Source organism: Moschus berezovskii, chromosome 6 (assembly GCF_049115385.1).
Source record: "Moschus berezovskii isolate FMDL1 chromosome 6, NW_MosBer_1.0, whole genome shotgun sequence".
Lineage (NCBI taxonomy): Eukaryota > Metazoa > Chordata > Mammalia > Artiodactyla > Moschidae > Moschus > Moschus berezovskii.
The window spans coordinates 99,284,475-99,308,371 of NC_142465.1; the positions used below are offsets into that span (position 1 = coordinate 99,284,475).

Here is a 23,897-nt window from a genome sequence, read left to right on the forward strand (position 1 = left end):
TTTTGCTGGGAAAGATTGAGGGCAGGAGGTGAAGGGGACGACAGAGGATGAGATGGTTGGAAGGCATCACTGACTCAATGGACATGAGTTTGGGTAAACTCTGGGAGTTGGTGATGGACAGGGAGGCCTGACGGGCTGCAGTTCATGGGTTTGCAAGGCGTCAGACATGACTGAGTGACTGAACTGAACTGAAAAGAAACGTAGAAATTGCCTAGTCCAGACACTTAATTTATAGCTGAGGAAACTGATGTCTTTGACAGAACTAAGAAAATGAGAAAAAAGAAAGATTTATTGAATGCCAGTGTTTCAGTATATACTAGTGTACAACATAAAGGGCTTGAACAATATAGAAAGTTTTATTTCTCTCAAAACAGGCTAGGCATGAGGACTCCAATGCTGACAGATAGCTTTGCTCTATGAAGTTACCCAGAGATCCAGATTTCTTTCAGTGAGATGTTCCTCCATCTCCTGAGCTGCATCTGATCCAGTCACTTGTTCATTCATTTATTTATTCAGCAGATATTAACTGAGAGCCTGCTACATGCTTGGCATTATTGGTAGCTCATCAAAAACAAAACACATAAATTCTTTTTTTAACCTTTTTATTTTGTATTGGAATACAGCCAATTAACAATGTTGTGATAGTTTCAAGTGGACAGCAAAGGGGCTCAGTCATACCCACACTCTCCCCCAAACTCCCCTCCCATCCAGGCTGCCACATAACATTGAGGAGGGTTCCCTGTGCTATACAATATGTCCTTATTGTTATTAATTTCAAATATAGCAGTGTACACATGTCCATCCCAAACTACCTAGCTATCCCTTCCTCCTTCTCTTCCCTCCTGGCAGCCATACAGTCATTCTCTAAATCTGTGAGTCTGTTTCTGTTTTGTAAATAAGTTCATTTGTATCATTTCCTTTTAGATTCCACATTTAAGGGATGTGACTTCATTCTTTGACTTCACTCAGAGTGATAGTCTGTAGGTCCATCCATGTTGTTGCAAATGACATTATTTCATCCTTATTAATGGTTAAGTAATATTTCAGTGTCTATAGGGGACGACCGAGAATGAGATGGCTGGATGGCATCACCGACTCTGTGGACATGAGTTTGAGTGAACTCCGGGAGTTGGTGATGGACAGGGAGGCCTGGCGTGCTGTGATTCATGGGGTCGCGGAGAGTCGGACACGACTGAGAGACTGAACTGAACTGAACTGATATGCACCACATCTTTCTTTGATCCATTCCTCTGTCAGTGGATGTTTAGGTTGCTTCCATGTCTTGGCTGTTGTAAACAGTGCTGCAGTGAACATAGGGGTGCATGTATCCTTTCGGACCTTAAAACACATAAATTCTTATTGGAACTTGTGTTGTACTATGGAGTGGCAGCCAATAATCTGAAAAATGTATAAATAATTCACTCAAAATCAATCCTGTGTGGAAAAATACAGAGAAAGAGACAGGGAGTACTGTGTATATGTGTGTGTGTGTTGTGAAGTTTTACACTTTTTTGAATAGGGTTGTTTAAGGGAACAACTCACTGAAAACGTGTCATTTGAGGAAATGAAGGAATGAGTCATGTGGGTTTCTGAAGGAAGAGACTTCCAGGCAGAAAACAGTTAATGTTGATGCTCCAAGATGGTAATATGTAAATCCTGTTCTTGGAAGAAATAGGTATTGTCACTTGAATGGAATAAGAGGGAGCTCAACTACAGGGCAATGAGGTCAGCAAACAGGAGGACATATCCTATTGGTCTTCACAGATAGTTGTGAAACCTTTGACACTTTTGGAGGGTTTTCAGCAGAAAAGGATTGCTTTAGCTGCAGTGTTTAGAAATTTGAGGGAGGAAGGGACTGAGGTGGCCCTGGAAATAATCCTGATGGGAGATTATATAGTTGTGACCAAGTAACATTGGAGGTGTTGAGAAGTGTGATTCTTGTTATTAAACAGAAGCAACAGGAGTTGCTGGCAGATTGTAGGTGTTGTGTAAGAGTCCAAGATGTTTCCACAGTTCTGGCTTAAGACTGGAAGGATGGACTAATTATTAACTGAGATGGGGAAGACTATGAGTAAAATGGGTTTTTGGCAGGAGGTAAGGAATTTTCTTTAGACAGTGTCAAAACTGAGTTATGTCCAGATGGAGAAATTTGAATTGGTAGTTGAATGTATGAATCTGGGGATCAATGGAAAATCAGGCTAGAGTTATAACTGTGAAGATCCTCTGCATACAAGGCCATGAATTTGTATGATGCCACCAAGGAAATGATACATAAAAAAGAAGATGGAGCCTTAGGTAGTTTCAATGATAAGAGAGTAAGAAGAATCAGCAAAAAAGAGTAAGCAGGAAATCAGAAGAAGAAAAACAGGAGTATCATGGTAGGTATTCTAGAAGCCAAATGAAGAAAATGTTTGCGAGAGGAGGAATTGAAATACTCAGGCTGGCATTTCTAATGTGGAAGCTGACTTACCTCCTTGTAACAGCCATACAATGGCAAAGAAAAATAACTTTAAGAAGGTAACTAAGCTTAAACAGTTTCTGGCATTATCCAGTTGGTGTGAACTTACTCATGTGGCCATGCCTAACACCAGAGGCATGGAATCGCCACTGGAGAAGCTATGAGTCCATCTAAAATGTAGGGACTTCTCTTTTTAGAGGGAAGAAGGAGAGAATGGATACTAGGGGATAGTTAGCAGTCTTTGAAGGCCCATACATGCCAGGTATAGTGATGTGTTCATAACACAGGTTTTCCTACAGAAAACTCCCCTTGTATTTTTGTAAAAAGCATGTTTTTACATAAGGTGTAATTTTTGAAGCTAACAAAATGGTGCATTGGGAATAGTCACTTTATGAAGAAGCTGGATATATCCAGCAAAAAGTTATACGACTTGTTTCGTAGGCCAGGATCCAAGATACACATTTTCATCTTCCAGATTTTCCATACCCAGGTATGATCTTTTCTTATATGTTTAATGAAATAGGTTCAGTAATATACTTTCCTTCCCATTTTCTCTTTCTTATATTTGCAAACTATGTAATAGTGGGTTTTCCAAGCTAACATGTACCACTGTCTTGTCCTCCTGGACACTTAAGAAAATTAGCTGAAATAATATTTGAGGGCACAAAGAAAAGCACTGGGATTTAAGAAAAGCAAGGCAACAGAAAGCAGATGAAACAGTTGTTAGCTTTTCATACAGATAGATCCCAAAAGAGACTGGGCTACAAATCAGTCTTTTCTAAGATACAATGTAAGACCACACTTTGACTGTCTTTCCTCTTTTTTGTGGGGAGGGCCCGTGAGGGAGCCATGGTGAGAAGACAGAATCTCATTCTTTTAAATACCTCTAGAAGGACAGTTTTCTGTTTGACAGAGTGGTTTTGAATGGTTAATCCTGTCAAAAGAGCAAATGATTGATTTCTAGAATAACAATAGCAATAATGATGATTGTCAGTGGTATGTGACTGCTCTGTGTATTATTTCTTTGATCTTTTTTTAAAGAGTAAGAATGGTAACTATGAAGCAGATCAATTTCACTAATTTGATTTAGAGCATATGAAGACCACCGAGTTCTTCAATCTTTATAAAAAATGGAGCAAATTCAAGCATTTCTCATAGGTTTTGCTTGAATATCAGGAAAAAAATGAGAAAAAGAATCCAGGTAACAAAAAGGAATACACCTCATTCTTCTTTCCCCAAGGGTAACTAGACAAGACCTGAATTAGAATATGAAATGAATACTGCTTTACAAACATAAGAAAGTAAGCAACCTTATCAACATGAATTTAAGAACTGGGCGATAAGCAATTGGAAGATGAAAGTTCAAGGCTACATCAATAATTTATGAATGTGTCCCTACATTGTGGCTATAAATAGAACATCTGATTTCTACTTGCCTAGTTATTGTTGAATAATTCTTGCTTTATAAGCACTTTTAAAAATTGGATCAAGGCTCTCCATATGCAAAGAAACTGATTCTAACTCATTAACAACATTTTTATTCTTTATCCTTCAACATATTTGAAACTATCTTAGTTCAAGTGTTAGGAAGTATTGTTTAGAAAGCAGTTTTTGCCACCTGCTTTCATTCCGTTCACAGTCTTTCACAGATCATAAGTAGGTATCTAGACATTACACAGAATAGAACTATAAAATAATGGGACAGGTTTCCCTAACATACAGAAATTAATCTTTGTAATCAGGCTATGCACCTGAAAACACTGATTTATTTTATATTTTCATTTCTCAGAAATGACTCCTTATTAACGGCCTCCCAAACGTAACACTTCACAGTGCCTGCTACCAGCCAGACAAAATTTTGTGGTTTTAAACCTTGTGAGTTACCATGTGTACGATAGACAGCTAGTGGGGAACTTGCTGTATGGCACAGGGAGCTCAGCCCAGTGCTCTGTGGTGACCTAGAGGGGTAGGATGGGGGTGGCTGGGAGGGAGGCTAGAAGTGAGGGGATATATGTATACATGTTCACTTTTTTGTATAGCAGAAGTTATCATAACATTGTAAAGCAATTACACTCCAGTTTAAACAAAGACATTTGATTAAACCATAAGACCTCGTGGGTACCTCCCTGTGTCCTCCCATTTCCATGCAAGCATACCAACAGCACGTACATCTGCACATGTGCCTACTTACATTCTTAAGAGGGGACTATGGCCCATGACTTTTATTTACTTTCTTTTGTTCCCTTCCCTATTCCCACTGTTAAACCAAAGATTTTCGTGTTTCTTTACTTAATTTCCCTCTTAGTCATTGCTATTTTTTTTTATATTTATTTCTTTTTATTTTTTAAAAAATTTATTTATTTTAATTGGAGGCTAATTATTTTACATTATTTTATTGGTTTTGCCATACATTGACATGAATCTGCCCCGGGTGTACATATGTTCCCCATCTTGAACCCCCCTCCCCATCCCATCCTTCTGGTTCATCCCAGTACACTAGCCCCAAGCATCTTGTATCATGCATCGAACTTGGACTGGCAATTCATTTCACATATGATAATATACATGTTTCAATGCCATTCTCCCAAATCATTCCACCCTCGTCTTCTCCCACAGAGTCCAAAAGACTGTTCTATACATCTGTGTCTCTTTTGCTGTCTCGTATACAGGGTTATCGTTATCATCTTTCTAAATTCCATATATGTGCATTAATATACTGTATTGGTGTTTTTCTTTCTGGCTTACTTCACTCTGTATAATAGGATCCAGTTTCATCCACCTCATTTATTAGAAGTTCTAGGGCTTGGAAGTTTAAAAATCCCTGTGCCAGGCTGTCATGGTAGGTTTTGTTCTCAAATAAGAATCTGCCTACCTCCCTTATCCTTCATCTTTTCTTTCATGTATTCTGATTCATTCCCCTAATCGTGTGTCTTCTGCAGTTCAAAGTCAGATAAACTTTGGTCCATGTTTTCAAGGGAGGAGAACTGAAAAATAAGGTCCACGTTACAGTGAAATGTGTGACTGATATCCATGCTTGCGGACCCCAGGGTGCATCAGAGTTACACTGTGGGGTTAGGATGGGCTTCTCAGAAGAGGTGGGACCCTAACAGAGTTCTAAAATGATGAGGAAGGGCCTTCTGAGGGTGCTAGGAACCAGCACGTGCAGAGATACAGACATAAAAAAACAGCATGGCAGGCTCAGCACACCAGGATGACTGGAGAGAAATTGACTCTTGGTCTGGCGCCATTCAAAAAAAGATCCCTTTATTCTTGTGCCCTATCTCTGGGAAGGTGAGATTTTCATAAAAGGGCTCTGGTTTCTGCTCTAGGAGATTGCCATTCTTTAGCCAGGAAACAGCCCCTTAGAAATAACATTGGAGCAGATTTCAGACATCTACTTATCATCATTTTGCTTATCAGAGAGTTGCAACTGTTTATTCGCATTTGCTCATCATGAAGTTATCTATTTTATATCAGGGTATTTCCTTGAATTAAATTCTGGGAAGCAATACCGTAGATTCAGAGGACCATTTCTCCTTCTTTTCTCACCTTTCCCTCTGGGTCCCTTTATTTTTGTATGTCTTTATAGGCACAGTCATAGACTGTTAACTCAAGCCTTGTTTCTCCCTAGCGTATTCATTTTGAGAACTGTATTTCTCAAGTTTGGCATAATAGATTTTCCAGTAAAGATATATATATATGTAAAGGCAGCAATAGTTAAACCATCTGACTAAGAGTTCTCTGGGTAACCATGAATATTTTTCCAGGGAATGTGCAATCATGTGAAGCCAATAGACAGATTCTGTGAAAACTGTTAAACTATTAACTTTTCATTTTAAATTAGTCACCATTGGGCTGGGCAGGTTAATCTGGATCAAGAGTTACTTGGAGTGTATAAAGACCACTTGTTTTTTTCATGTTTTTTTTAAATCTCCACATTTTGAAAGTGTACATATAATCATCATCTTCTTGCTAAAAAGTGATTTGTTGCCACTTCAGGTGGTGCAGGCAACAGGAGGTCCTGAGCTGGCCGGTTCAGTGCTCAGCCCCCTACTGACGAAAGACACCATTGATTTCTTAAATTACACGGTCAGTGCCGATGAGAGGCAGCTGTGGATGTCACTGGGAGACTCTTGGATGAAAACCAGGTAAACATACATACGTGTTTAGCATTGAATACCTATAATAACTTTTAAAGCACAGCACAGCACATTTACTAGGGCTTCCCTGTTGGCTCAGATGGTAAAGAATCTGCCTGCCATGAGGGAGACCTGGGTTCGATCCCTGGGTTAGGAAGATCCCCAGAGAAGCGAACGGCTACCCACTCCAGTGTTCTGGTCTGGAGAATTCCACGGACAGAGGAGCTTGATGGGCTACAGTCCATGGGGTCGTAAAGAGTCAGACAGAACTGAGTGACTAAGGACAGCACACCTATAATAACTTCTAAGTGTTGTTTGTTTAGTACACAAATCTAGTGAGATATTTCATTAAACTGGGTTTGAAGGAGTAGATGTTGTAGATGAGAAGGCCTGAATTCTTAAAAAACTGGAGGTCTTGTGGAGATGATGAGTCCCAGGAGAAACTCATTAAAACTGTCACTTGGCAAGATGGAGCTGTCAGGAAGACGGTTTGGAGAGGAAAGCATTTAGCTTTTAAAGAAGCCATGTGTTAGTCATGTTCAGTCACGTCTGACTCTTCATGACCCCATGGACTGTGTAGCCCACCAGGCTTCTCTGTCCATGCAGTTCTCCAGGAAAGAATACTAGAGTGGATTGTTATTCCTTTCTCCAGGGGATCTTCCAAAGAAGGGCTGGCCTTTAAAATCATCAGATGATAACACCAGTAGGTACATGTGTATAATCATATGTGTATGTATAGTGTTTGCTAGGCACTCTACCGTGTACTTTACATAGGTACCTGTATTATGCCTATTTTACAGGTGAGGAAACTGAGGCAAAGAGAGATTTTCCCAAAGCCGTACAACTCATATATGGCAGAGCTAGACTGTGAACCTAGGCAGTCTGGCCCTGGAGTGGATGTTCATAGTTATTTTGCTTAGGTGCCTTTCAACAGGCTTAGTAGGATTTCCACAAACATGTAGCAGGGAAAGGGCCTGTCCAGTTGAGAGAGTGGCATGAGCGAAGGCATGATGCAAGCAGTCAAGAGAATGGAATATGAATGTGGAATTAGCTGGAGTATAGACTTTGGGTTGTAGAGGATTGTGGAGAACAGGGAGGGGAAGAATGGTGGTGAATGAGGTGTACAGAGATAAGCAAGGCTGGGCTCTGAAGGCTCCCAGTACCATGCTGAGAAGAACCAGTAGCTTTGTGACTAGGAGTGTGACACATACACAGCCACACCTTTAAAAGGTCAGTCTGGTCATTAAGTCTAGTAGTGACGTGGACAAAATTCACCCAAGCACGAGGACCCTTGGGACAATAATGCAATTGTAGAGGTTCCTTATTAATCAGCATTTCCTGAGATAAGAACTGTGGTGGTGGTCATGGGAAAGAGGAGGGAACGATTTTACAATTATGTTTCGTCAGTAAGGTGACTGTGGAAAAGAAATCATTGACAATTGCAGGATTAGAGTTTGCTGGGCCAAGCAAATTTCAAAAATACTTCTCATTTCATTATATGTGATTAAATAATGTCTTCTCTCCTCATTTATTCCAATCTTTGTATTTATCTCACTGCATGGAGTAAATAATTCACACGATCACTTGGAAGTTTGTCTTCCTAAGGCTTTTAGGCTAGCCTAAAAGTCAGACAGAGGATGAGATGGCTGGATGGCATCACCTACTCGATGCACATGAGTTTGGGTGAACTCTGGGAGTTGCTGTTGGACAGAGAGGCCTGGCTTGCTGCAATTCATGGGGTCGCAAAGGGTTGGACACGACTGAGTGAGTGAACTGAACTGAAAAGTAACGGACCAATTCATATCTTTTTCTCCTTTTTTCTATTGAAATATATATAAACCATTCCCACTTATATTTTGGACTTTGGCAACCACTTGTGTTGGAATATGCTTTACACGTGGAGTGGTTTACGAAGCAGAAGATTCTTAAAGAGCACTGCCATTGCTGCTTTTATATTGAAAATATTATCTAATTTTTATGCATATTATTTATATATTAATATAGAATATATTATATATCTCATGCTATGTAAAAACTGGTTAAATAGTTTTCTTAAATCTATTAGATTTATGTAGATTATGATTTTATGGTAAGTATAGGTAGAGATCTTTTCATTTTTTTCTGTAAACTTTATTCAATTTATCAGATCTCATAGTATTAAAATAGTCTAGGCTTTTTAGTTTCTTTGTCTTGGGTCCTACCTCAGAATGAGAACATTAATGACTACTAGGAAAACTACATCAAAAGGAACTCATATTGTTAGCTTTTGACATGAGAAAATGGTCATTTCCCATCCTGATTATTTAGAGTATTAGGAAGTGTATATGCTGACTTAAAAACTCATAAAGATAAAAAAGAATCATAAAGGTACATAACAATCTGAATGATAGCTCACTTCATCATAGTAGACATATAACCTGAAGAATTAAATCATGTGTGAAACATAAACAACATATTTTAGCAGAGTTTAATAATGTCTCAGAGTTATTAAGTAATGAATGGATCATGATTTTATTACAGATAGACCTCACTTGATTTTACTGATGAAAATCTAGCTGATCCATTTAATATATAAAATCGGTAATCTACTTCATTTTAGGAGACTTCATAACTTAAAAAGTCATGAGCCTTAAGAATGTTGTCTGCTGTTTCTCTTTTGAAAAATATATATCAAAAAGTATCATAATGATGGGAGGATAATGAAGAATAAGATGAAGATCAGAAACTGCTTTAGATGCTTGGAGAACCTTATGTGCTAAGTACTCATCACACTTCTAGCTTTGCATTCTTTCCTCAAATTTTCAAAGACCTATATCCATGTTAAAAGTTGAGTTGATGGAGCGTTAAGGCAATGTAGTGGAAGCAGATCATGAAGTAGAACTCTGGCTTCCGTTCATGTATCACCATTAAATACAAGCATAAACATGTAAGGTTCTCTGGATGGAAAAAGGGCAAATTAGGTGTGAATTGTTTCTGTTGTTGTTTTCGTTTTTTTGTGTGTGTGGCCAGCCTTACTGAAGGTCATTTTGAGCATAGAAGCATTTCTTAATTTCTTAAGACTGTTCCCCTGTCTCAATGTCCTCCTGCAGAGCAGAGTGGCCAAAAGAACAGTTTATTCCACCCTACGTCCCTCGATTCCGCAGTGGTTGGGAGCCCCCGATGCTGAACTTCATGGGATCATCAGTGGAGCCAGATCTATATCAACTGAATGAGTCTGTGGCAAACGCAGCAGAACATCATCGCAAGCAAGAAACAAAGAGGTTATCCACAGAGGTAGTCTTTCAGCATCATCTAATTTTTTAAAAATTTGTTTATTTTTGGCTGCACTGGGTCTTTTTTTTTTTTGCATTTTTAAAAAATTTATTTATTTTAATTGGAGGCTAATTACTTTACATTATTGTGTTGGTTTTGCCATACATTGACATGAATCTGCCCCGGGTGTACATGTGCTCCCCATCTTGAACCCCCTTCCCACTTCCCTCCCCATCCCATCCCTCTGCAGACTTTCTCTAGTGGTGCTGAGCTGGGGCTGCCCTTCATTGCGTTACAGGGGCTTCTCATCGCGGTGGCTTCTCCTGTCATGAAGCACTGGCTTCAGTAGTTGAGGCGGGAGGGTGTGGCTGTGGCACAGAGGCTTAGTTGCCCTGCTGCATATGGGATCTTCCCAGACCAAGGATCGAAGTGGTGTCCCCTGCACTGGCAAGCAGGCAGATTCATCCACTGAGCCACCAGGGACGTCCTTGGCATCATCTTTTGAGGGAGGTGCAGTCATCTGTGCATTCTCATGTAATTCTGATTGTGAGTTCTCCCTTTATTGACCTGAAGATTGTTCTCGACTCAGTGACTAGATGTCCTGCTGTTCTCAGTTACCTCTTACCTCGTTGTCATGGCGACAGTTGCTCTGTTTCCCTGTGAAGCCTGAACCCAGCCGGTATCATACCTCACAGCCTGCTGGCTCTCCTCCCTGCCCTTCATGCCAGGGCTCTTGAGCCCTGATGATCCCATCTTTTGGACTCTGTACTTTCTCTCCTTATCAGGGAATTGCCTCGCTGCTGCTGGGCAGCAGCTGCTGCTCATTTTTCCTATGTTCTTCTCCCATCATCAGACCCTCAAGACAGTCCCTTGGACCCAGGACCTCTAAGCCTGTTCCAAGCTGCTCTTTCCTGAATGCCTCATTTCTTTCTTTCTTTTATTTTTTGGCCTCATATTAAGCCTTCCCAAGTCCTATCAGCCTGGCTAGAAGGCCAGAGCTTCTCTTAGACTCGAGTCCTAGGTCCAAATGACGACTTATACCACTATTATACCCTGAGGAGATCGTAAAATTTATTGTATCTTTTATGATCTTTGGTAGGCTTTAGACTGTAATTTATTGGGAGAGAGGATCGAGGGATTCAAATTGGGTATGTTATCTCTTCACATTCCTTAAAAATGAGTTTTTCTATGACTCCTCTTGTTATGACAGAAAATTAAACACCGTTTAAAGTGTAACCAAATCAAATAGCATGATTGGAACCCGAGGAGTTAGACAATTGAGGTCTAGTTGGAAGGAGAAAAACAAAATTCATGGCTAGATCCTCCTCGAAGTCCTGTTCATTTCCTTTATTGAATTCCTTAATTTTCTCAAATCCCTGTGGGTATTTACAGTGTGGCAACTGTGATATCAAGGAATGAAATAACAAATCAAAGTAAATCCTCACTTTTAGGGAGAAATATTTATATAAATTAAATTTCTTAAAATCAATTCTTTGGACAATAGCCATAGTGTTATAAAAGAGTGGTTAAATTCTGAAATTTTACAAATAAAGTGAATATACTACTCTGAAAATAATCTTTTTCTGCTCTGTTTTTTTTCTGTGGCTGCAGATAATGGTTGGTGTGAATTCTGTAACTCCCTTTCCCTCTAATTGCGTGATTAAAAAGATGACCTCACAGTTCTTGGCCCTGGTTAGCAGACATATGTCCCTAGCTATATTTTATAGTTCAGACCTCATCACAATGAATTTTCCCTCCTCGTAAAGGGTAACTTTTCTGGAGGAAAAAAAATGTAATCAATCATGAAATTATGATACACTTGCTGTTGCTATAGTTACAGCTGAGTATTTTCAAATCATAGAAATTTCTTGCTTACAGTCTTCAGATCTTAAACAAGAAAATTTATCCATTTAATAATGTATGCCTCAGAAATTCCCTTTTGTGAGTTCTCTTTCAATTTGTGCATTTAAAGAGAGAGTAATATGTGCTGGCTTCCAGTATAAAGGTTTGTCTACTCTCAGTGAATAAGTATCTTTAAAAGAATTATTGAGAATTCTTCCTTGTAATGAGTTATCATTTTCCCATTGTAAACTATTTTCCATTTTATAGCTTGAGCACTTATTCAGACGTTTGAAAAAAAAGGAACTGAAAAGCACCTGCTAGCAGTTCTTGGGAATTTTATGCCTTAAGATTTTGTTGGAAAAGAGGCTAAAGTAATGGTGATTTAACAATGCATAAAATGCAACCATCCCCAGAAGAGAGATTTTATCATACTTTAGTGCAACTATAGTAGATGCACTCAGGACAAGACTTGGGTGATTCAGGATCTGGTGACTTTGTTTCGAATTGAAAGACATAGGTGATGAGGAGTGGCAAATATGAGTGGCGATAATCAGCTTCTTTCCTTCCTCAAAACCAGCAGCCGCCTGAACTACATTGTGTAGTCATCACAGTCAATTGTCATCGTTTCTCTCCTCCCTGCTAATATTCCCAGTTATTCTCAAAACCAGTGATTTCATACTGTCTGACCACACTGTCATGTTCAGAGCCAGGCAGAAGGTGTGGGTGGTTCTTGTTTCTTCAACTCTTCCCTTTATAATAGCGTTTAATAAAAATGGCCTGATCATCTAGTGCCTGTGCGTGCTCCTACGGAAATGATAAACTGAATTAAATTAAGCCGTTTGTCCGTTATTTTATTTCTTACTTACAGTTTCATAGAAGTGTAATTGACAAATAAAAACATAAGCTTTTTAAAGTCTATTTCATTGTGATTTGATATTGGTATACACTGTGAAAGGATTCCCTGCCCTCCATCTAGTTAGTTAACACACCCATCACCTCACATATTTATCTGTTGTTGAGAACATTTATGTTCTACTCTCTTAGCAAGTTTTAATTATATAATACAATGTTATCCACTGTAGTCCCCACATTGCATTAGATCCTCAGACCTTATTTATTTATGGCTGAAAGTCTGTACCCTTTTACCAACCTCTCCCTATTTCTCCCACCACCCCCCCAACCCTGGCAACCACTTTTTTACTCTCTGTTTATATGAACTTGATTTTTTTCTTTTTTACACACCACATATATCAAGTGGTGCTTGTCTTTCTCTGCCTGGCTTATTTCATTTAGCATAATGTCTTCAGGGTTTATCCATGTTGTCACAAATGGCAGGGTTTTCTTCCTTTGCATGACCAAATAATAGTCCACTGTATATTCACACATACTGCATCTTCCTTATCTACTCATCTGTAATGGGCTCATAGGTTCTTTCCATATCTTGGTTATTATGAATAATGCTGCAGTGAATTTTGAGGTTTAGAATTCTCTTTGAATTCCTAATTTCATCTTCAAGATTATACTCAGTAGTGGGACTGCTGAATCATATGAAAGTTCTATTTTTGTTTTTTGAGAAACTTTCTGTTTTCCATACTGGCTGTACCAATTTTCATTCCCACTAACAGTGCACAAGGGTTCCCTTTTCTCCATATCCTTACCAATGCTTGCTATCCCCTATCTTTTTGACAATAACTGTTATCAGGTGTGACGTGATATCTCAGTGTGATTTTGATTTCCTTTTACAGGATGATTAGTTGAACACCTTTACGTAATATACCTGTTGACCATTTGTATGTCTTTGGAGAAATGTCTATCCAATTCCTCTTCCTATTTCCTAATTGGATTGTTTGCTTTTTGCTATTGTGTTAAGACCTTTATATATTTTCGATATTAATCTTTTGTCAGATACATGATCAGATACATGATTCGTCCCATCTCATAGATTGCCTTTTCACTCTTTTGATGGTTTAAGCTAAGGTATTCAAATAGTAAAATTGTTTATCTATATTTGTATGTTAAGTGCAGCATCCTGGTAAATATTCCACAGGAGTTACATGAAATGGGCATTTTGACAGCAGCAGCAGTCCATTGGAGACATCTTCACCTCCTCTGTCTGTGGATGAACTTAGTCCTATGCCTGCCAACTTAGTCACTAGAATTAACTATAGTAAATATGCATTCAAAACTTTTCTGAAACATTCCCAGTTTCAAATATTTTGTCCCAGTGAATCCATAAACAATCGAAATAGCCAAGGAATTGCTTTAGGGTCTATTGTACAGTTACCATGTGCATGCATGTGTGCTCAGTCGCTTCAGTCATGTCTGTCTCTTTGCGACCCTATGGACTGTTGTAGCCCACAAGGTGCGCAGGCAGGTTCTTTACCACTAGTGCCACCTGGGACTAGCTATCACAATTCATTGTATATAAGGAAACAATACAAGAATCCTTAGATGAGCTTTTTTGTTTGCCACATATCTTTAAAGCTATGCCGCTTAATGGGACCCATAGATAATGGTGCTCCCTTTCAGTAGCCCAGTAGACTCACGTCTGCATTGTGTTAACTGCAAAATGACTTCAGCATTTTCTTATCCTGTACTATTGGCTGTCAAGATCAATGTTTTTCTGTGTTCCTGTTAACAGTAAATCTGATAATAGAGCTGCCACTTAAAAAAAAAACATAGTGTCCATGTACATTTAAAAATAAGAATAAAGAGAGAGCAGTATAATTTTAATGTGTAGAGTTCAGATTATTTTCTTGCAGTAGTATTTCCTTTGGTAGGGTGTTAAAGGTTTGTTTCTTAAACATACAAAGCAAAGATTAAGAGTTTTATTATTGTTGTTTTCCAACCAGTTTTATTTTATACAAGCTGTTAAAGTCTGCTTAATACCGAAATCACCTATTATTGAAATTTCAGAGAAAAGAAGGCTTCCCAGGTGGCTCAGTGGTAAAGAATCCACCTGCCAATGCAAGAGATACAAGAGATGTGGGTTTGATCCCTGGGTGGGGAAGATCCCCTGGAATAGGAAATGGCAACCCACTCCAGTATTCTTGTCTGGAAAGGTTGGGCAGAGGAGCCTGGGAGGCTACAGTCCGTGGGGTCACAAAGAGTCAGACATGATTGAGCCACTCACACCAAGGAAAGAATTTCCTGTTTTTATACCTGGTTATTTCCGGAATTAAGATTTAGTCTTTGCACTGATTACCTTTTTTATTATAAGTAGGCCTTTGCCAAAAATGTATCACCCTCCCATTTCATAATACATTAACATGTAATAGCCAATCACTTGAAAATGAAACTGATCACAGTGTACTAGATGGTTCTTGCTAACTGATGCCTTGCTCATTCAAATAGTTGCGGTGATTTTTTAATCTTCCCTGCTTTGTCTTTCAGCACTCCAGTGTATCAGAGTATCCTTCAGCTGATGGATACACAGCATTCAATAACATTTATGGAAGAGGGCCCCATTCGGACCAAGGGGAGGCTGCTGTTGCTTTTAAGCCAACTCCTCTTCGCCATGTAGATAGGTAACTTTTCATTGGCCTCATTTGGAGAGCTGTAGATGATTATCTCTGGTTTAACACAGATAGAGATGCCAGTGTCTGCATTGTTCACTGCTTCTTTAAACTTCCCATCTAGTAATTATTAAAGTTTCAGCTGTTCCTTTGTAGAGCTGGCTTTGGTGAGCAAGGTCTCCAATCTATAATTCTAACAGCGCAAATGCCATTGGATGACTTTCCATATTTTAAAAGATGCTTCTGACAGAATCTGTGAATTAAGAAGAATTGTTTTGAAACTCTCTAGTGTGTACCAGATGGTCTCTAAGGATCTTTCCAGCTCTGTAACTTTTAAAGGAAATAATTTCTATCTTTGTCTCTCCCAGCAAAAACAAACAAACCTTCCTTTAGATAGAAGTATTTAAACTAAATATAAACTGAATATTTAAATAGAATCAATGCCTTATTTACCATTTTACCATTTCATTCTGTATTTCATTTTTACTTTTCAGTTTCATACTTCATTTATTTTCCCATGTTTACTCTCTCAAAAAATTCAGTGTAGGCAAAAATGGAGAATTAAGATGGGAAAGAAACAAATTGCATTGAAATAGGTTCACTTTTTCAATCTTATTTCCAATGTAAACTGCATGTGAGGTTTATATGGAGACAACCCATGTACATAAGAGAAAGGAAAAGGTGAAATATTGATAACAAAGGTGTATGAGAATGATCATTCAGATGAAGTGAGGTGGAGAGCTGGCCCCAGTACTTTCCTATCTCAAAGCATCTCTTACTATGAGTGTTAGACACCCTTAATTTCAGTATATATTTTTCCTTAATAGAATCTAGATAAGGTGGGGTTTAAATTTTTTTTTTTTTTTGCCAGGAGTGATAACAGAGGTAATACTTGAGTAAAATGATGTGGAAATTATACAGTTATTATTCTAAGGGCACTAGTAACATATTAAATTGAGTGCAAAGAAAAGTCAGCAATGAGTAATACATTTTGAAAATGTCAACATGCGAAAGAAGTTTTAATTATAGATTCAATTTTCAGTAGATACAGGTGAAAATCAGTTTTGAAGTTTAAAATTATGCCATTGAAATTCTTCTTGAGTAACTTGTTCTTCATCCTAATATTACCTTCCCCCCTCCTTTTTTTTTCTGTCTTAGCTGTGACTATTCTAGAAATTATTTCAGATTAGTGAAGGAAATTCCATTAGTGAATATTTAGAGAAATTAGCCAATATTTAGAGAAAGAATTTTTTAAAGGAATAAGTTGAATATCTCAGTTATGTTCAGGGGTCCAGTCTCTCAGCTGGGCTTATTATTAACAGAAGCTGAATAGTCAGTAGACACCTAGATCTTTGATGTTGCTAAGAAAATTTGTCATCATTCTTGCAAAAACTGTTTGAAAGTTTTTTGGTCTGAAATATAATACAGAGATTTGGAGTTTGTTTTTTATAATTATTATTAAAATCTATCTACATGCCAGAAATGCAGTAAATACCATATGAAGTCTATTCACTCTTCAGTGAAATTATAGTGCCAATTAGGGAAAGCACTTTTTGAATTCAGAGCCCTCACCTTTGAGGGATTATAGTTTGCTGCTATTCAAAAGCAATTCATGGCTCTTTTTAGCAGTCTCATGCCATTACCTTCTCTGTGTCTACTCTATATCAGGCGTGTATCTCTATGTGCAGACTCTGTATCAGGTGCATATCTATTACTTCAAACCAGAAACAGAGACCATACATTTTGTTACATTCTAGATCTCTTAAGAAGCATTGGTACATCTAAAAAATTGCAAAGTGCGATTTTCAGATTGATGACTATTCTAAGATGTACAAAATAGCAAAGACTGTCCTGCAGGCCCCAAACTGTGACTCAGTATTACAGATGATCTAGGTGGGCAACAAGCTGAATGGCCACTTCACAGGGGAAGAAAGACCAAGCATCTTTAGTTCCTTCCTGCTTTTTCTTTTACAGAATAAGGAGGAAGAAATGAGGAAACGTGGGAATGTAAATAGAGGAGAAGATTAGGGAGTAAAATTAACTTTAAAATAAAGTTATTATTTCATTGTTGCAATGAAAATACTAGTATATTGTTGATATGTCTGGTTTTACTATATAAAAACATTTTAAAATTACGTTGTTAAATCTATTAATTGTCATTTAATGATTAAAAGAAGTGTTTGGTTTTTAAAGAAAGTTTCCTTTTAAACAAATATACGTGTTCTTGATAGTTGGGGAGTTTGGGATGGACATGTACGCACTGCTATGTTTAAAACAGATAACCAACAATAACCTACTGTACAGCACATGGAACTCAGCTCAGTGCTATGTGGCAGCCTTAGGAGGGGAGTTTGAGGGAGAATGGATACATGTATATTTATGTCTTGAGTCCCTTTGCTGTTCACCTAAAACTATATATTATGTTGCATAACATTGTTAATCGGCTGTACCCCAATACAAAATAAAGTTTTTTTTAAATATACCTATTCTTACTCTTATAATAAGTTTACAGTAAATTAATTAACAAATTAAGAAGTGTTATTTGTCTTGTACTTAATCCTTACCTTCCTTTGCAATGTAGATAATGAGACAAAGGTTTCCTAAACATTAACACTTAGTCATAATGTTTTCATAGATATTTGGTTAATAAATTGAAGTCATTGCTTGAATCAGTGAAATCAACATATAATTTAAATTACCACAATTGGAAACTATCATCAGTCTCTTTTAGTTTTATGACACATGGTAACATTGATCATTATCCTGGCCCTTTCATGATAGAAATGCTGGTTTACAAAACAATAACCAGTATTCTGGATATTGGATTTAATGGACAAAGAATTAAAAGATTTGCATTCTAGATTTGGCTTTGCACTGACTAGCTTTGTGATGTTATATTATTTATTTTTACCCTGGCCATAGTTTGTTCATTTTAATGGTAAAATTGCCAAAGTTTCTTTTAGTTCTCATATTCTATAAGGTATAATAAAATATAACTTGTCCAAATGGTTTCTGGTAGAAATTGGCTTGCCTTAGCATTTTACTTCTGTTTTTCTTAGGAAATTCTAGCGGGGTGATCATGTTTCTTCTTTCTTTTTGTAGAAATTATGATCTACAACCCAAGAAATACGCCAAATCCAAGTATGACTTTGTGGCAAGAAACAACAGTGAGCTCTCAGTTCAAAAGGATAATATCTTAGAGGTAATAGAATTTTACCTTTTTATACTCTTAATAAAGTAAACTTATAGTTTTCCTTTTCTGGTGTATATCTAAACCTTCCTCAGAGAAATGCTGAGGTCAAGTAATTATTCTTCGGTATATTTTACCTTTCCAAGGATACAGCATATTATAGATACCTGTGTCTGTTTAGGAAGGGGTATCTGATTTGTCACTTTTGTGTTTATTTTGTGGGGAATGTGGTTGGATTTCTTGGCTTACCTTGCCCTCTTCCTTATTCTGGCCTTTATTTTTTCTGGAATAAAGGTTGATTATCACTTCAGATGTAGATGCACCGTAATTTTTGTTTTTATTTTGATTGGAATATAATTGCTTTACAATGTTGTGTTAGTTTCTGCTGTATAACAAAGTGAGTCAGCTATATGTGTGTGTGTATATACATATATAGATATATATTTATCTCCTCCCTCTTGAGCCTACCTCTTACTGCCCCATCCCACCCCTCTAGGTCATCATAGAGCACCAAGCTGAATCCCCAGTGTATGTGGTTACTTCCCACTGGTTATCTGTTGTACACATGGTAGTGTGTATATGTCAGTGCTACTCTCTCAATTTGTCCTACCCTCCCTTTCCAGTCTGTCCACATGCCCATTCTCTATATCTGCATCTCCATTCCTGCCCTGCAAATAAGTTCATTAGTGTCATCCTTCTAGATTCCGTATGTATGCATTAATATATGATATTTTTTCTCTTTCTGACTTATTTCACTGTTTGACAGGCTCTTAAGTTCATCTGCATCATTATAAATGACCCAATTTCATTCCTTCTTATGGCCCAGGAATATTCCGTTGTATGTATGTGCCACATATTATTTACCCATTCATCTCTCAGTGGACATTTAGGTTGCTTCTGTATCCTGGCTATTGTTAATGGTGGTGCAATGAACACTGGGGTGCATGTATCTTTTTGAATTATGGTTTTCTCAGGGTATATGCCCAGTAGTGGGACACCATCTTATTTTAATAAGAGAAAACATTTCCTCCTTCCTATTTTAGTACCCTTGCACAAATGTACCCAGAAGTGAGTGTGCTAATGGTTTTGGGAATAATCCACCATGACCAGAATCCCTTTCTTTAGTTATAACTGAGACGTCATCTTTTTAAATATATAATGTGGCCGGGTCATAATAGTTATTGTAAAAAAAGTTTTTAATATATTTCCTGTCTGTTCTAACAGTGGAAACAATAGACCTTTTCCATGTGACTCATCTTAAACACTTCTGATACCACAAATAGTTAAACACTCTTGGGAAGTAATATGGACCTGGGATGGAATGGTACCATACCTGTTCTATATTAGTCATTGTAATTCTTAGTGTAATTCCTGAGAATCATTTAACGCATAGTATGTTGGGTTTGAGTCCGTGTATTAGAAGTGAAACCATTTGCTTGGTCAAGAATACAGATTGAACTTTCTTCATAGATTAGTTTGGTACAGAAATGACATCTTTATTTTCTTTCATGATGACAGATCCTTGATGATAGGAAGCAATGGTGGAAAGTTCGAAATGCAAGTGGAGACTCTGGATTTGTGCCAAATAACATTTTGGATATTGTGAGACCTCCAGAATCTGGATTAGGGCGTGCTGATCCACCTTACACACATACCATACAGGTAATTACGATTTTTGAGCAAAAATTTAACTTTTTCAAATTTTTAGATTCATCGCCCCTCAACTGAACTTAAGCACTTTTATGTACTAGTCATTTTGAGACTTCATTGATTGTATAATTTATACCTTTTTTTCCCTAGGTAGCTGGGGCAGTGGCTAGGGACATAAGGAAGAATTGTACATATATTTTCTGATTTACTTCTTCAGGCAGTTGCTTAAGAAGTGACTGTTTCTCTGAATACTGTGTTTTTCTAGCATATAATATTTTTGACATTTGGAGAAATATTGGGTTGCCCAAAAGGTTCATTCGGGTTTTTCCTTAAGATGTTACAGAAAAACTCGAGCAAAGTTTTTGGCCAACCCAGTAGTATTTCTGCCTCTTCACTCTTACCCAGAGCCCTCCTGTCCAAGGGTCCTGATAGAGGATGGCACTGAGACAGTGGTTGGGGTGTCTACCAGTTCATCTTCCCCAGACTTTGCTCTCATCCTCTGAATAGACTTTGATTATAGTCTGTTTGCTTTCAACTTTCCAACTATCGCATCCTAATCCCTTTTAAAAAACTACCTTCACATGGCAGACCCTCCACCCAATTTTTAGTGCCATTATCTTTCTTCACGTTTGGTAATCACGTGAGACTTGGGCCAGCACCACGTGCTTTTGAATCTGTGACCTGATCTCTAGAGTCAGACCTGTCAGCAGAGATGGAATGGATGGACTGTTCCACGCTTAGTCTTTGAACCCGTGGTGACTACCTTCCCATGGCCCTGGGAAAATTCTTTTCATTTTCAAAATCTTGAGCAAAAGGTCACATCTGACTGTCACAGATTTGAGTGGAACCTGAAACTATGTAGAATATGCAGTGAAATAGTCAAATTCCATGCCGAGGCTTAGTAAAACACAGGTTGTCCAAGCCTAGAACTGTGGTCATGTGCTGTTACCATCATTCTGTAAGGAATTCTGGCTTCACACAGCATTCAAGCTCAGTGCATGTCCCACAGTTATCTGGAGAGACATTTGACCTTACTGGAATTCCAGAGTCAAGCAAACATTTAAAAAAAAGAATTGACGTACAATTTATGTATCTTGATAACTTAAAGTGATGGCAGTGGGAATCCTGTTTGCTGTGCTTACGTTTGGGCTGTGCTATGCTTATGTATCATGTACTTATTTTATGTTCATCATTTGTTATTAGCTCTTGATGCCAAAGAAGGAGTTTGAGTTATTCAAGGTATGGTCTACTCTGTTTCCCATGGATTTTTGAAGTGAATTTTCTAATCGAGTCTTAATAATTTTTTCTTTCCTAAGTTCTTACTTTTCTGATTTTGTGATGTGATTACCTGACCAAATATAGGCTTCTCTCTGGTTTGTAAATATCAGTTCTTTGTGTTCTTTGCTATAGAGGTTTTGACTGAATGCCTTAAACAGTGTTAGAGTGTATACCTAAACCAGTGATGGAGTGTATATACCCTTTGAGCTATAGCAACTGTTTTTTTTTTTTTTTTTTTTTTTACTTTTTTGTTTGTCTTGGGGTAGAGCTGATTAGCAATGTTGTGATAGTTTCAGGTGGACAGCAAAGGGACCCAGCCATATGTATACATGTGTCCATTCTCTCCCAAGCTCCTCTCCCATCCAGGCTGCCACATAACATTGAACAGAGTTCCCTGTGCTATATAGGAGGCCCTTGTTGGTTATCCATTTTGAATATAGCAGTGTTACATGTTATAAGCACTGTTTTTAGTATTTAACTCATGGTGAACAATAAGAAGCCCTATTCACAAAGGATATCCTGAGTTGCTATATGTGAACAGAAGCCCAGATTTTATATATAAAGTGTTAGAAACACTTAATCAAATGTGTTTTTATTTGTGTGCTTTGTTGCTAGGAATGGCAAACTCCCATAAAATAAGATACCTGAAACTTGTAAATACAAACGTGAATTCCAAGTATTTTTGCCCACTGGAGGTTTCCTGGGGAGTTTAACTTCTCTTACCCTTTCCTGTTTACTGTTCAGTCTTGTTTTTTTCTTCAGGTGAGATTGCTGGCTTGGGCCATGAGTTGACTTTCTGTTTAAAGGTTGCTTCTGTCTAAACCTGAACCAAAACTATTAATATATATCATAGGTAGAGTACTTTCTGAGAACATAAAATCTATTTCTCCTTCCTTGAACAGAGCCTCAGCTGATATTTTTTGTCAACTTTGGCAAAACCAAGAAATTTTTTAAGTGCTCATGGGTTTCAGGAGTTTGCTTGGCTACTTTATGTAAATAGAAACTTGTAGGGATTGCTTATTTGGGCTGTTTTCCTTTTAAACTTTTCAACACTATCTGACTGTGTTGAAATTTTCTGGATATAGCTCTGAATGTGGCGAAGTACATAGAAATCTGGATAGAAACTGTGTGTGTGTGTGCGTGCACACTTAGCTTGGAAGCACCACTTTGAAAAGGTATTAAAAGCAATCTTTTTTTTTTTAACACCTCCTGAAAACTTTGGTCTGATCCCAGCAAAACCACCAAAATCTTATAAAATTTTAATCAGCAAGCTTGAAAATCTGCTATCTGGCATAAATATGACTCCGAAAGAATTTCTATTCTCAAAGTATTTGTAACACACTCAGAGAAAAATGACTAGATATAATAAAAAAGAAAGGAAAAACAGCCTCAGAAATATTTGCCAGTTATTTTATCTCTAAACGTGTTGCCAGATACTTTCAAGTATCTAAATAAAAATTATACAGCTGTTTTCAGAATGACAATAAATAAAGATGCCACTGTATTACTGGTTATTACTGTATTACTGGTTTCAGTAATCCTAACACCCTAATATGATAGAATGTAATCCACTGGATTACAAGCATATCAAAAGTGGATTCTGTGTCTTATTCATCTTTCATTCATTCATCCTGTGAATATTTATTGAGTGCCAGCATCTCCCACTTGACGAAGAGAAAGACAGACGTCCTAGCACTGAGCAGATCCTCTGTAAAAGCCTGTCGCCCAGAATCAAATCTCCAGTCCATCTCCCCTGGCTTTGCCCTACCTTGTGTTCATGTATCAGGAGCAGTGACCCTCTCTCTGCTCAGAAATGACTGACACTTTTCTCTCTGTCTCGTCCATCCAGTGATACCAAAATTTTACAGAAATTTAAAGAAACTTCTTACGAAAACGTTCTAAATCTCTGCACTGTACCACAGAAAGATGCTCAGGCTATCTGCTGTTAAGGACCATTACGGACCTCACAAATACTAGGATATTTAATTCCTACATCAAACTTATGAAATAGGCACATTTTATGTATCAGGAAACTTAAGTATGGAGAAGGAACTTGCCCACAATTAAACAGCTGCCTGAAGCCAGGATGGGGCCCTGGGACTCTAGAATCATAACCCATGCTCTGACATACTTGACTGACATGGGAAATAGTGCTTACAAAAGATTGATACCCTGTTTTGCATAGACAGAGTGTTCACTGTGAAAAGTGAAAGTGTTCATCACTCAGTCATGTCTGACTCTTTGCCACCTTGTGGACAGTAGCCCACCAGGCCCCTCTGTCCATGGAATTCTCCAGGCAAGAATACTGGAGTGGGTAGCCTTTCCCTTCTCCAGGGTGTCTTCCCAACTCAGGGATCAAATCTGAGTCTCCTGCATTGGCAGGTGGAGTCTTTACCCCTGAGCCACCTGGGAAGCCCATGCAGCATCTACAAGGCACTGAATTTTCAAAAGGCACAGTGTTAGGACTGTTATTCTCATATACTTATATTTCTTGTAAATAAGTATATATATAGTGGGCTGGTCCAAATGTTTGTCCAGGTTTTCTATGTCATGCTCCTGAAAAGCCCAAACAA

The 23,897-nt window shown here is 37.9% G+C and overlaps 1 protein-coding gene across 8 annotated transcripts in view; it reads left to right on the top strand.

The window, feature by feature from the left end:
• Window positions 1-23,897, top strand: part of EPS8 (EGFR pathway substrate 8, signaling adaptor) — a 204,597-nt gene that overhangs the window by 160,967 nt on the left and 19,733 nt on the right. For all 8 annotated transcript variants that reach the window (XM_055396408.2, XM_088837300.1, XM_088837302.1 and 5 more), the window contains 5 exons: window positions 6,458-6,606; window positions 9,687-9,870; window positions 15,085-15,218; window positions 18,309-18,408; window positions 19,915-20,058. In XM_055396408.2, coding sequence (XP_055252383.2) covers window positions 6,458-6,606; window positions 9,687-9,870; window positions 15,085-15,218; window positions 18,309-18,408; window positions 19,915-20,058 — 711 coding nt within the window. The remainder of the gene's footprint in view (window positions 1-6,457; window positions 6,607-9,686; window positions 9,871-15,084; window positions 15,219-18,308; window positions 18,409-19,914; window positions 20,059-23,897) is intronic.